We start from the raw sequence: 13068 nt of genomic DNA, 5'->3' as shown, positions 1-13068 counted from the left end.
GAATTATGCCAAAGTATATTTTTAGGATGAATTTATTTCTGCTATCTTTTGGAATAAATTATTTTTCTGTTTTCAAAAAAAAAAAAAAAAAGAACTGGGACTTCCTGGTGGCACAGTGGTTAAAAATCTGCCTGTCAATGCAGGGGACATGGTTTTGAGCCCTGGTCTAGGAAGATCCCCCATGCCATGGAGCAGCTAAGCCCGCGAGCCACAGCTGCTGAACCCGCATGCTGCAACTACTGAAGCCCGCGCGCCTAGAGCCCGTGCTCTGCAACAAGACAATCCACCGCAATGAGAAGCTTGCGCACTGCAACGAAGAGTAGCCCCCGCTTGCTCCAATTAGAGAAAGCCCACGCACCGCAACGAAGACCCAGAGCAGCCAAAAATAAATAAATAATTATTTTTTAAAAAGAGCTTCACCATGTCCCAGGCACTGAAGTGAAACACTCGATAGGTATTTGTGCTTTCTGTTCTCAGAAACACAAGCAACAACAACAAAAAAGGAACTGGCAGGCTCATCAATGGTAAAAGAAGTCAGAATGGCACGTCCTCTGGTGGGAGCATATGGACCCAGAAGGAGCCCAGGGGACTTCTGGAGTAGTGGGAATGTTCTATATCACTACCTAGGTGGTAGTTACACAAGTGCATGCATATATAAAAATGTATTAATGAGTACACTTCAGATTTATGCACATCATATGCCTCACTTGTGTGTTTTATACCTTAATTTTGGGGGGTTAGAGTTTCTCAGTCAGAAAGGGAGTTTGCCTCTTTGCCTGCAAACCATATCCTACAACAGTGCCTCAGTCACCGCTTCAACCAGAGTGTCAGTTCTGAAAATTACGTGGGCGTTGACTTTAAGGAGAGGACTTTATGGAACCCAGGAATGATAAGGTTGATATTTGTCAGAATAAACAGATCTGGTCAAGCAAGGGGAAGAAACGTGAGATCAAGTCATTGGATGACTAATTCTAGGCAAGAAAACTGGAGTTGAAGCATCAACAACTTAAAGTAGAGTTTCAGTGCTTTTTTGCCCCCCTTGTTTTTTGAATTGCTTCTACTTAAGTTTTTCTTTTCCTTGTCACCCTGCCTCTTATAGGAATTCTTTGCATTTTGTGAACATTCCAGGGCTATTGATTAATAGGAACAGCCCCTTTTCCCCCTCTTCTTTTTTTTTTTTTTTGCGGTACGCGGGCCTCTCACTGTTGTGGCCTCTCCCATCGCAGAGCACAGGCTCCGGACGCACAGGCTCAGCGGCCATGGCTCATGGGCCCAGCCGCTCCACGGCATGTGGGATCTTCCCGGACCGGGGCACGAACCCGTGTCCCCTGCATCGGCAGGTGGACTCTCAACCACTGCGCCACCAGGGAAGCCCATCCCCCTCTTCTTTTTATAGGATTGATTTCCTCCTTCTCTTTCAAATTGAATACTGAAATATTAGAGTTTAGTTATTTATAAGGAAGAGTGAACATTTTCTCCTTGGAAGTATAAAATTAATTTTCTTAAGTTCTGTAGTTTCATAGGAAGAATCAGTAAACTGTTTCAGACTGAATTTTCCCTCTCAGATGCGCAGTTTCTTGTAAGCAAAATACTTTTCTGTCATTGCTCTGCTTATTAGTCATGTGAAGTATTCTGAGAGCAGCTCTGACAAAGCATTTTAGAGTTAATGGGTAGTAATACGGGTAAAGAAAAAAAGGAACATCCTATACCTCCTTTCTTGAAAAGTTTTGGAAATTTGCTGATCCACAGAGTTGTTGTTTTAATCTGAATGAAATTTTTCTAGACCTTGATTTGAAAGAGTAAATCTGCAAATCTGAGTTAAGTAGCAAAGAGAATTCTATGGATGTGTTATTTGGAGATTTGTTGTTTATAATCCTTGGTCTATCTTTTGTTCTCAGTCCCAAATATATGCAGTTTCTCTTCATTCCTGATTTGAATATGAGTGTTTTAATCACTATAGGATTGTTTATTGGTACTCCAAAATTGATAGAAATCTCAGGAATGTGTAAGAACAAAACTAAAGTTGCAGCCAGTAGAGCTTCTTATTCTCTCTTATTGATTGACAAGAACTGAGTTTATTTGTCATTTTCCCATCAGAGTCTCAGTTCCCCAGGTTCACTGGCAAACTGGAGCGTTAGCTGAAAAAGATCTTTTATTGTTCACGTAACTTTACTTGGAGAGCCTTCAACCAACAATATCCCATCCTATATGGCCTTATAGCCTACATTCATTTATACCCCACCTTGTCCCAAGGGGGATTTGAGTAAGCTACAGTATACATCCAACACAGTGAAGGGAAATAAATATGCTTGGAAATTGGAGCACAAAGGAAAACAAACCAGTGAAAGCCAGTAGTCAGTCACAAATATGACTCCAAGCTTCCTAGTAGCCAAAATAAAGAGGAAAGACCATAAGATAAAAAACAGGTCAGTTATAAATTGGACTCCATCAAAAGTTTTAAAGTTTTGTGCTGAAAATGGAACCATCAAGAAAGTGAAAACACAACCCACAGCATGGGTGAAAATATTTACAAAGCATATATCTGATAAGAGACTAGTATCTAGAAACTGTAAAGAATTCTTGTAACTGAATAATAAAAAGGCAAATAACCCAATTAAAATGGGTAAAAAATTGAATAGACATTTTTCCAAAGAAGACATACAAATGGCCAATAAGCATGTGAAATGATGTTCCACATCATTAGACATTAACCACAATGAGATACCACTTTAAGCCCACTGGATAGTTGTAATCAAAAAGGCAGATAGAAACAAGTGTTGGTGAGAATGGAGAGAAAGTAGGACCCTCATACACTGCTGGTGGGGATTTAAAATGGAGCAGCACATTGGAAACCAATCTGGCAGTTTCTTAGATGATTAAACATACCGTTAATCATATGACCCAGCAGTTACACTCCTAGTTACATACCCAGAGAAATGAAAACATAGCCACACAAAAACTTGTACACAAATGTTCATAGTAACATGCTCTGTAATAGCCAATAAGTGGAAACAACACAAATGTCTATCACCTGATGAATGGATAAACAAAATGTGGTGTATTCATACAGTGGAATACTATTCAGTCATAAAAAGGAATTATGTACTGATACAATCCTCAACATGAATGAACCTTGAAAACATTATGCTAAGTGAAAGAAGCCAATCACTAAAACCACATATTATATGATTCCACTTATGCGAAATGTCCAGAACAGGCAAATCTGTAGAGACGGAAAGTACTTTAGTGGTTGACTGTAAAGTTAGGGAAAGGGATGAGGGAGGGAAATGGGGTTTTAGGAGGTGATGAAAATATTCTAACCATAGATTGTGGTAATGGCTGCACAACTCTTAAAATCATTGAACTATCACTTTGAACAAGTGAATTTTATGGTTATGTGAATTATGTTTCAGTAAAGAAATCTCATTCAGTAAAGAAAAGTATATTTCAGTAAAGGAAAAGAAAAAAGAGTTTCTCAGTTTTATACGACTGTTTCTTGTAAGGAATATCCTTCAGTGCAGGCTATCTTAATACCCAATGCAAAAAGCAATTCTAGGAGGACCCAAAACAATGTGATACTAGGACACATTTTGCCACACACATAGCTTTTAAATTCTAATTAACCAACACTGTGTATACAATTTCAGGTAAAGCCTTGTTCTCCCACTTCTTAACAGTTGCTTTTGTGATGTACTGTTTGAAGGCATTATTGTTTTCTTGTGAAAATTTGTTCTGTGTGAGGAGGTTTGAGAGGGTGTGACATTGCCTTAACACATGCCAACACATGGTTGACAAATGTAAGCAGTTGATAAGTTGATTCCAAGTTTCCATTTTCCCCATTGCCTTGGGAAGTTAATTTTCAGTTCTTCCAGTTTCTCCTCTCTGATGGATATAAAAAGCCTCAGGAACAGCAAACTGTTACTGTTCATTATTCTTCCCTGCCTTCTTTTAAAAAATTGGTATTGGAGGAACTAACAGGGTTCTCCTAATAAGATCTTTCTTGCTACAACTGGTAACCTTTTCATATATTAGCGCTTTTACTGTCTTAAAATGAAGATGCAAGAAAGTTTACCTGTTGATACTAATTCTTAAATAGCTTCCTTTTCCAAAAGTGAGGGAGAAGAGGGCCTTCTTAGTAATTGGCCTGCTGTCTTGCACAGCGAATGGAAGCCATGTGGGTTGGAAATGTCAGCCTCTGCTGTGTCTCTCCTCCCAGATGGTACATGAATTTGTATTCAGAATTGAATAGATTTATGCCTTTGCCAGCTTAGTACTCCACCCCCGGAAAAGAAATAACCCTTCACTTATAACCCACTTTTCTCTCCTTCCAAATGCCAGTCTGTTATTCAACGGCCACTCCTTTTCATTAAGGACAGTTGGACCCCACACAAGTTGCTTGAAATCATTAAGAAATAGTTTTAAATAACTTTTTAAAATAGGACACAGCAGCTACAGATCTAATATCATCTGAACTATCACAAACTAAAGAACAGTTGTAATATTAAATGATTTGACTGGACATATTTTGATATGTGAACGTTAAGACGTAGATTAGCAGCTGGCTATTTAAAATGAGGAAAACGTCGTAACTCTTGTTTCTTCTAGTCAGCTTGATTGACCCCATTGTCTTAGCTATGGATGACATTAGCTAAAAGGTTCTCGTGCCACTCACAATGTGAACAATCTTAGAAACTCTCCCCGCCTCATATTTTCCCCCAATTTAGTTTTTCGCAGTAATCCTGTCGCTTCTCTAACTAGTCGACTTTTATTAGGGATGGGAATAGGCTTAAAGGTGGGACGCTGGGATGTCTGTGCTGGCAGCAGTGCTGTTGGTTTACTCACTCTTTTTCTGCCTTCATTTTTGCATGCCACTGCTCCTGCCTCTTACAGCCACAGTAGAAGCGGTAGAGGCCCGGGAAGGTATGGCCATATTCCTATGATAGATGTGATCATGTGTCTGTCTACTGGTTTTAAAAGCTTTGTCAACATTCGAAATCTTTTATTATTGCATCACCAGAACTGTAACAGTGAGGAAAGGAAGAGATATCTCCAGGTGTGCTCACAAAGTATTTCCTTTGTGTCCTGTATTTGTATTAATTTAAATGATCTTCTCCACAGCTGATGTCCTTTCTGGGCTCTCTCAGTTTTAATGCAATGACTGAAGCTTAAGCAACTGGTCATGGGGGTTCAAATGGTGTAATCTCATAGCCCTTCCATATCCAAGAGGCATCCATTTGATTATCAGAAATTCAAACCCTCAGCCTCTTTATCTAATGATTCCAAATGACATCAAAAGTGGAGGCAAAAGTAGATAGGATTTAGTTTGATTTGTTTTTGAGGTTGCCCTAAGTCAGTCAAGCTAAATTATCTTTGTTTCTATGAAAACAAATTTTAAGTAACAAATTATCTATGAATTCTGAGGATGAAAACCATTGGAATCGATATACTTGTGTTATAAATTTAATTGTTCTGTTAGATAAGATGGTTCACAATGGGAATGCCTTTCCTTGGTAATACAAAAGTTCAATCAGAAAGAAAATATCTAGGAACTATTTTTTAGATGGCTTTTAACTTACATTCAGCTCCTGGTTGTGCAAGATAAAAAGCTGTCCTTCTAAACAAACTTTTTTGTGTGGTCTATGTGATGTTTGTGTTAGAGCAGCTACTCTGCTTAACTTGTTCTGTTATTCTAGTGTTGCCTTTTTTTCTCTCTCACTGAGCACGTTTCTGGCCCATAAGAGACTCTTTCAAATGTATTGGGGCTTTTTGTCAGGTCTACTTCTGCTATGATTAATTGAGCTATGAAAATGACTTTCACAGTTTCCGTGGCCCTTTGGGCCTTAAGGAAGCAGTAGCTTCAGACCAGGCTAATTGAAATCAAATATTGCTCAATCCCTTCACCAGACATGTGCTCCACAGCCACCCTTCTGTGTTTTTCTCTAGGAGGTTGCTGTATGCTAAGAAACTTAAAGCTGGTCGCTTTACTGTCTAATTGAGCTCCTCCCTTTCCTGTTTTTCTGTAGCCATCAGAGGGTTTTCGCTTCAGCACAGGATCCGGAGTTTTGAAGAAGCCCGAGGTCTGGACCGAATTAATGAGCGGATGCCACCCCGCAAAGATAGCCAGTACTTTGATGGGCCGGTGAAATTAGTCCAACCAAACGCTGCGCACAGGAGTGACAAGGGGAGAAGAGCCAGTAATGACTCAGAGCCCTGCTGTGGCACAGGTGGATCCAAGACTTAACAATCAATTTTATTTATTTATTATTGGAAAACAAAACAAAAACAACTGAAACAACTTAAACCTGGAGGTGCATTCATAATACACTCTGCATTTACTCTGTAAGAAAGGTGACCATTTTATAAATTCTTTTAATTTATGTTTAATATATACATAAAAAGTGAATGTGTTTTGTTTTTCCTTTTTTTCCCCCCCCTAATTTTTAGGAACTGATCTGATTGTCTGATACATAGTGAAGTCTTGTGCTATAAAGGGGACCTTCCCCCTAATAAAAGGGCCTTGGAAACCTCTACCCTGGGTTTCTGACTTGAACTAGCCAGCCTTTTCTCTTGTTTTTGGAGGGTAATATCTTTAATTTCAGACTAATCATTTTTCAAACACAAAAGGGTTTTTTCTTTTCTATTTTTTTTTTTTCCTTTCTACAGGGTACCATTGAAGATCTCTTAGATTTCAGTGGCTAAAACTTCTCTTCTTATGGAAAACTTGATTATAGTAGAACTCCTAAGTGAATAACCCAAACCCAGTGATTTTAAGGGCCAAGGGAAATGTTTTCCATGATAACCTACTTTCTTCTGGACTCTCAATTACTCAATGTATTCTAGTATGGCGAAATAAAAAATAATGAGGGATTTTCGTAGAATTACTTAAAATTTGTTCATCTAACCGTGGGCATGATTGGTTTAAACTTCCCTTAGAACTTTGGAGGTTTCTTAACTGTTGCCAGATCCTTTTGCTTTTTTTTTTTTTTTTTAATTTTTTGCGGTACGCGGGCCTCTCACTGCTGTGGCCTCTCCCGTTGCGGAGCACAGGCTCCGGACGCGCAGGCTCAGCGGCCATGGCTCACGGGCCCAGCCGCTCCGCGGCATGTGGGATCTTCCCGGACCAGGGCACGAACCCGTGTCCCCTGCATCGGCAGGCGGCCTCTCAACCACCACGCCACCAGGGAAGCACCCTTGCTTTTATTTTTGAACACTAGGTGATTTACGCCATCTGCAAAGGAAGCGACATTTCTAAATATAAATGCCCTCTGTAGAGCCTTCGATGGTAGGAAGTGTTTATGCCCTTCTGTGTTACTGCATCAGCTCTCACATCTATCCTCCCCGTCGTCCATCTGTTTTTCTGTGTCAGCATTTTTGAAACCAACAGGGGTAATGGAAACTGACTAGGTTAACATGGTCCCCCTGTGAACTGGAAGTCTTGCTAAAGGGCATTGGATGAGTGAGGATTTCCTGTCTATCAATTACTGGAATGTTCCTCCATGTTTCAGCACTCATTATATTGAACTGTGTGTCGGTCTCTGTCAGCGTATTTTGGAATACAAAAACAAGTGATCAAATACAAGGTTTGAATAATCTTTCCTTAGTTTTTCAAGTCACAGCCAACTAGTGAAGGAAATTTCAGGGATCCTTAGGCTCCCATTTTTGGTTTAGCCTGATGACAGGTGCCATGTCATAATACTCATTGGTCAGCCTGTAGTGAAAGTGCATGTCTGGGCCACACTACATCAAACTGCATATTTGTGGAATTCCTTAATGTCATTTGGGATATAGGAGTCCAGCATTAAAGCAAGTATCCCAGACAGTAGTACTTTATGTTTGGAGCTTCAAGGACACCAGAAACCTCTTTTCAAAAAACATAATTTCAGGGAATTCCCTGGCAGTCCAGTGGTTAGGACTCTAGGCTTTCACTGCTGAGGGCCCAGGTTCAGTCCCTGGTCGGGGAACTAGGATCCCACAAGCCGTGTGGCACGGTTCAAAACAAAACATAATTTCATTAGAAGAATGAGGATTTAGCCCATCTATCTCTTTCTCCTATGCCTTGCTAACAGTTCCCAATTTGTTTATGACAGAGATCAAAGCACTTTGGAGATTGGAATCTGGTGGCGTAGAGTGCTCTGTTAACAAAAAAGATAGGAAGGATATTGGGAAGGAGATAAAAGATCTCTTACTGGGTTGTGAGTAAAATCTTTGAAAGAGGAGAGAAAGAGTCTCCAGTAGCTGTCTTTACTGATCATCATTTCTTTATAATCAAAGAGGAATTCATCACCTGGATATCCTCATACTCCTCCCTCCCCCAATCCCGATAGGGAAAGAGCCACTGTTTTGGAAATCTCACCTAATGTGACAGTCAGTTCACAGGACAGGTTTGATAGATGGGAGTCCCTGATTCCTTTCTCTTTTCCATTGAGGCTATTGTTATACACACACAGTCCACAGGTAGAAACCGTGGGCTTCAATCTTAAGGACTTCAATCAGCAGGCAAGTAGTGAAATAGTTACTACAAATCCTTATAAGCAAAAAATAGTATTAGGAAAAAAAAAAAAAGACAATTACTTAGGAAGGTCTTCATTTTCTTCCCAAAATGAAGTAGTACGATAAAGCAATTTTCCTTGACAGAGCCATGTGAAAAGATGTATTTTACAGGTAACTTTTGAGCTGTTGAAGGTTCAGCCGGAGTAGAGAGTTAAGTGGTCACGATTCAAGAAAATTGGAGGGGGTTTAAAAGAGCATAGCAGCAGCTCTGGAAGGAAGTTAGGTTTGAAGATCCTGTTGAATTCTAAAGGTAAAGGCATTTCTTATGTTCTGTAGAAAGCTGGGGTGTGTATTTCAGCACTTTAGAAAGTTGTGTGGTGAGTGTGTCTGTCTGGTATAAGTAGCTTTTTTTTTTTTTAATTAATTAATTAGTTTATTTATTTTTGGCTGCGTTGGGTCTTGGTTGCTGCGCCTGGGCTCTCTCTAGTTGCGGTGAGCGGGGGCTACTCTTCGTTGCGGTGCGCAGGCTTCTCACTGCGGTGGCTTCTCTTGTTGTGGAGCACGGGCTCTAGGCGCGCGGGCTTCAGTATTTGTGGCACGCAGGCTCAGTAGTTGTGGCACGCGGGCTCTAGAGCGCAGGCTCAGTAGTTGTGGCTCACATGCTTAGTTGCTCCACGTCATGTGGGATATTCCCGGACCAGGGCTCGAACGCGTGTCCCCTGTATTGGCAGGCAGATTCTTATCCACTGCCCCACCAGGGAAGTCCTACAAGTAGCTTCTTAAAGCCAGACCAGCAGGCAGTGCACCTATATATGCATTTGTACCTGTGATTCAAGACAGTTTAGAAGGCATAAACCGGTGCTTCCCTGGTGGCGCAGTGGTTAAGAATCCTCCTGCTAATGCAGGGGACACGCGTTTGAGCCCTGGTCCAGGAAGATCCCACATGCCGCGGAGCAACTAAGCCCGTGCGCCACAACTACCGAGCCTGCACTCTACAGCCCATGAGCCACAACTACTGAGCCCACGTGCCACAACGACTGAAGCCTGCGCACCTAGAGCCTGTGCTCCGCAACAAGAGAAGCCACCACAATGAGAGAAGCCCGCGCACCACAATGAAGAGTAGCCCCCGCTCGCTGCAACTAGAGAAAGCCTGTGCGCAGCAACGAAGACCCAACGCAGCCAAAAATAAATAATTAAAATAGATAAATTTTTTTAAAAGGTAAAAATAAATAGATAATAATAGAAGGTGTGAACCTTAGGAATATATTGATATAACAGCACTTGTTCTTCCCTTTAGACTTCATTGGAGGGTTTTAACATTTTTTAATGTTTTAATCTGAATAGTAGCTCCCGAGATGGCTGGTGGCCTGCCCTGAGTTTGCCATAAAACTGCCTGGGGCCTGATAGTCTGACTGGGGCCATCATTTCAAACAAACATTTTGACTGCTGTCAGCGCTCTGTGGTGTTGCTGTTTTCAAAGCCTCTTCTGTTTTTACTAAATCTTCCCCCTTGAATGTTCTAAAGATACTAAAAATACTTTTCTCTTGTTCTCCTTCACTTTAAAGTCCACAGAGACGTTATTCAACTTCTCTCATGGGGGTTGGGGGGACGCATCAGAGGGCTCCTTTGTAAACTTTTCTGAAATACCAGTTTAGAAATGACACTTCCCGAAGACCAGTTTTCCCAATTTTGTTTACATCCACGTCATATGAAGTTACAAATTGATCAGATGACAGTTCTTGTTAATAAAAATTTTAGAACTCATCTAATACAAGTTCAAAACATACATCTTTTTTTAATCTCTGTGTTCTGAATATTTAGAGAAAAAGTAAAAGAATAAGCCGCGTGTGTGTGCATGTGCGTGTGCGTGTAGTGTGTGTGTGAGAGAGAGAGAGAGACGGAATGCTAAAACAAAAGCAGCCTGTTTTCTTTAAAACCTCAAGGTAACACTTAGGTTATGGGTACAGACATTGCTGATTCGCTGGCCTTTTTTGACTAGATATTGACCAGCAGGGTGAAAATGGCTTATGGATGGGTATGATGTGGCTTCTTGCCTAGGGATAGAAGAATCAGACTCTCCAGGAATATCAGTATTTTTCATACCCTTTTATCTATATTTACCTTGCCTTTTCTGTTTCTACAGAACATTTGCAGTTCCATGAATCAAGTTTTTCTCAATAGCAAAGATTTGCTTTCTTATCCTGATAACAGGATAACTGACTTCGTGACACTATTCAGAATAGGAAAAGGAAAGCTCTTAATTGTTTTGTAAACAGATTATTATTATTTAATGTCATTATGGAGCAAGGGTGGGATTTCTTCAAATTGGATAACTTGGGGCCTTGGCATTGTCCCTTAGATCCTCTTCTGAGTAATTTTAAAGCACAAAGTTTGGGACTTCCCTGGTGGTCCAGTGGTTAAGACTCCACACTTCCAACACAGGGGACGTGGGTTCGATCCCTGGTCGGGGAACTAAGATCCCACATGCCTTGGGGTGCGGCCAAAAGATTAAAAAACAAAACAAAGTTTGAGGCAGCTGCTCTCTGTAAGAAAAATATTGCAAACCATGCCTACATGAGATACAGCCAGACTTACTGCTCATGGTCATTACTCAATAGTCCCTCTAGCCTCTTGGAGTAAGTAAGGCTGAAATCTGTTCCCTCTACCCTCCCTTGTTTTATGTAAATATTGTAGCTGATCTCCAGAAGTTTTGACTGTACCATATCTAGAAATACAAAACTCAAGCTCTTGAGAGTTACGTTCATCCTGACCAATCTGGGTGACCAGTTAGTTAAAATGGTTTAGGAAGAGCTTGTACCAGATTGACTGATTCATAGTTTTTCTTTGTATTAATTTTCAGGTTTTTTCCTCCAGTTTTTGTATTGAAAATTACTTTCGTACCCAGAAAGACTTGTTGAGATATCATTCTAGAATCTCCGATATTTATTATAGTTGTTATAGTAACAGTGGAACCCAAGTGTTTTTCAAAGCATTATTCAGCTTTCCCTACCCTGGGAGAAAAGACTTCAGAGGGAGCGTGAACCCAGAGCCCCAGTTGTGGGAATGAGGCTCCAATTTCCTAAATCACTTGTGGTTATAAACATGGATACCACCTTGTCTGGCACCCAGGTCCATATCTTTTCTGAAATCTGCTATAGCAGAGAGTAAAGGGCAGTCTAGGGAGCCCAACAATAGCTGGAGGAGGGTTTGGATTACCTGGAGGACACCTCCGAAGCATTGTAATGCCACAGTCCCTCTTCAGCACTGCTGTGATCAAACACTCAGAGGAAAGCCATAAGAAAGGGCAGACGCGCATAGAGCAAGTTGTGTAGTCGAAAAACGTGGTTGTTACTCTTATCTTGAGTCCAGCAGAGAACTGCATTCACAGTAGAGCTTTGTGCCACTGATAGAGTGTGAAAGAGGAAATCTATATTACTCTGAGACTTGTGACCTGACCTGCCTATGTCTAGCCAGCCAAAGTGAATGGGGTCAGGGTTAGCTGCCTTCATCTATGCAGTCACAAAGGTAAAGATGATACTGGAGACTATATTCCCTCCCAGGAGGCCGTGGCCTCACGCCCCATCAACCTTGGCAAGACTTGCTAAATAACACCTTTGTCCAAGACGGGGTTATGCATCTTCTCGTCTTCTACACCCCCATGACAAGCCGAGGTGGTTTAAGATCAAGAAGTGAGGAGTGGATGTGGATCGTCCCTCTGAGCAGCTCTAAAGGAGGGCCACGTACGCTGCCTTCTTGTAAGTTCTTGCCCAAATTCCCTTCACTCCCTTAACGTAGCTGTCTCCACATAACTTGTGTGTGTGTGTGTGTGTGTTCATGTTAAAGTGAAGTGCATGTAATAAGAAGGAGCTCTACTGTACATTTTGATTCGTGGCAATAAAGATGTGGGTTTTGTCTGTCAAAGAAACTTTTTGAAGATACCATCATGAATGCCCCACTTTTCCTTTCTCAGTGTACTGTGACCAATAGCTCTGTTTCCTAACAGAAATGTCAGCAGGCATTTTCCAAGAAAGGATCCTGGTTTTGCTTCCTAAATGAGGGGGTCAGACACATGAGACTAGCTAGTGGTGTACATTTTTTAAGGCGTTTCTGAATGATGAATTATTTGCTTGTGCTTAGAGGTTACTGGCTTTTTCTTGTTTCAGTTATGTTAAGGCAAATGGTGGAAATGTTATTTATTGGCAGAAATCATAAGTCTTTTTTGTGAACAAGAAATTAATTTGTTAAAACTTTCTTACTGTACATTAGAAGTCATCTTGAAAAAAAGAAGAAATTAAATGATAACTTTATTGGCTCCCTGTGTCTTTATTTCCTTGTGGAGCACACTTGTATTTGGCTCTTACCCATTCAGTAATTCTGGAAGTCAAGGGAAAGCCTGATGTTTGATGTCTGGTCTGGTCCCTGACAATGCCAAGGAATTCTCCCCTCAAGGAAAGGAATCCCATCACAATAAAAGGAACCTCTTTTCTTCACGTCTTCAGCTCCCTAGTTTTCAATCTGCTTTGCTGGCTGCGGTGGTGGTTCTATTTTTCCCACTCAGAACCCGTTCCCTTGCCCTGG

The 13068-nt window shown here is 41.0% G+C and overlaps 1 protein-coding gene across 5 annotated transcripts in view; it reads left to right on the top strand.

The window, feature by feature from the left end:
• PPP3CC (protein phosphatase 3 catalytic subunit gamma) overlaps positions 1-12802 on the top strand; it is a 98030-nt gene extending 85228 nt beyond the window's left edge. For 3 of the 5 annotated variants that reach the window (XM_073805859.1, XM_033857700.2, XM_033857701.2), the window contains exons 13-14: positions 4891-4920; positions 6024-12802. In XM_073805859.1, coding sequence (XP_073661960.1) covers positions 4891-4920; positions 6024-6241 — 248 coding nt within the window. In that variant the 3' untranslated portion in view covers positions 6242-12802. The remainder of the gene's footprint in view (positions 1-4890; positions 4921-6023) is intronic. The other 2 variants (XM_033857702.2, XM_033857703.2) reach the window with 1 other exon arrangement.
• Positions 12803-13068: the final 266 nt, after the last annotated feature.

The sequence above is a fragment of the Tursiops truncatus genome, chromosome 6, assembly GCF_011762595.2.
Source record: "Tursiops truncatus isolate mTurTru1 chromosome 6, mTurTru1.mat.Y, whole genome shotgun sequence".
Taxonomy (NCBI): domain Eukaryota; kingdom Metazoa; phylum Chordata; class Mammalia; order Artiodactyla; family Delphinidae; genus Tursiops; species Tursiops truncatus.
The sequence above is the reverse complement of the archived record's forward strand: the minus strand, read 5'-3'. Positions and strand labels throughout refer to the sequence as shown.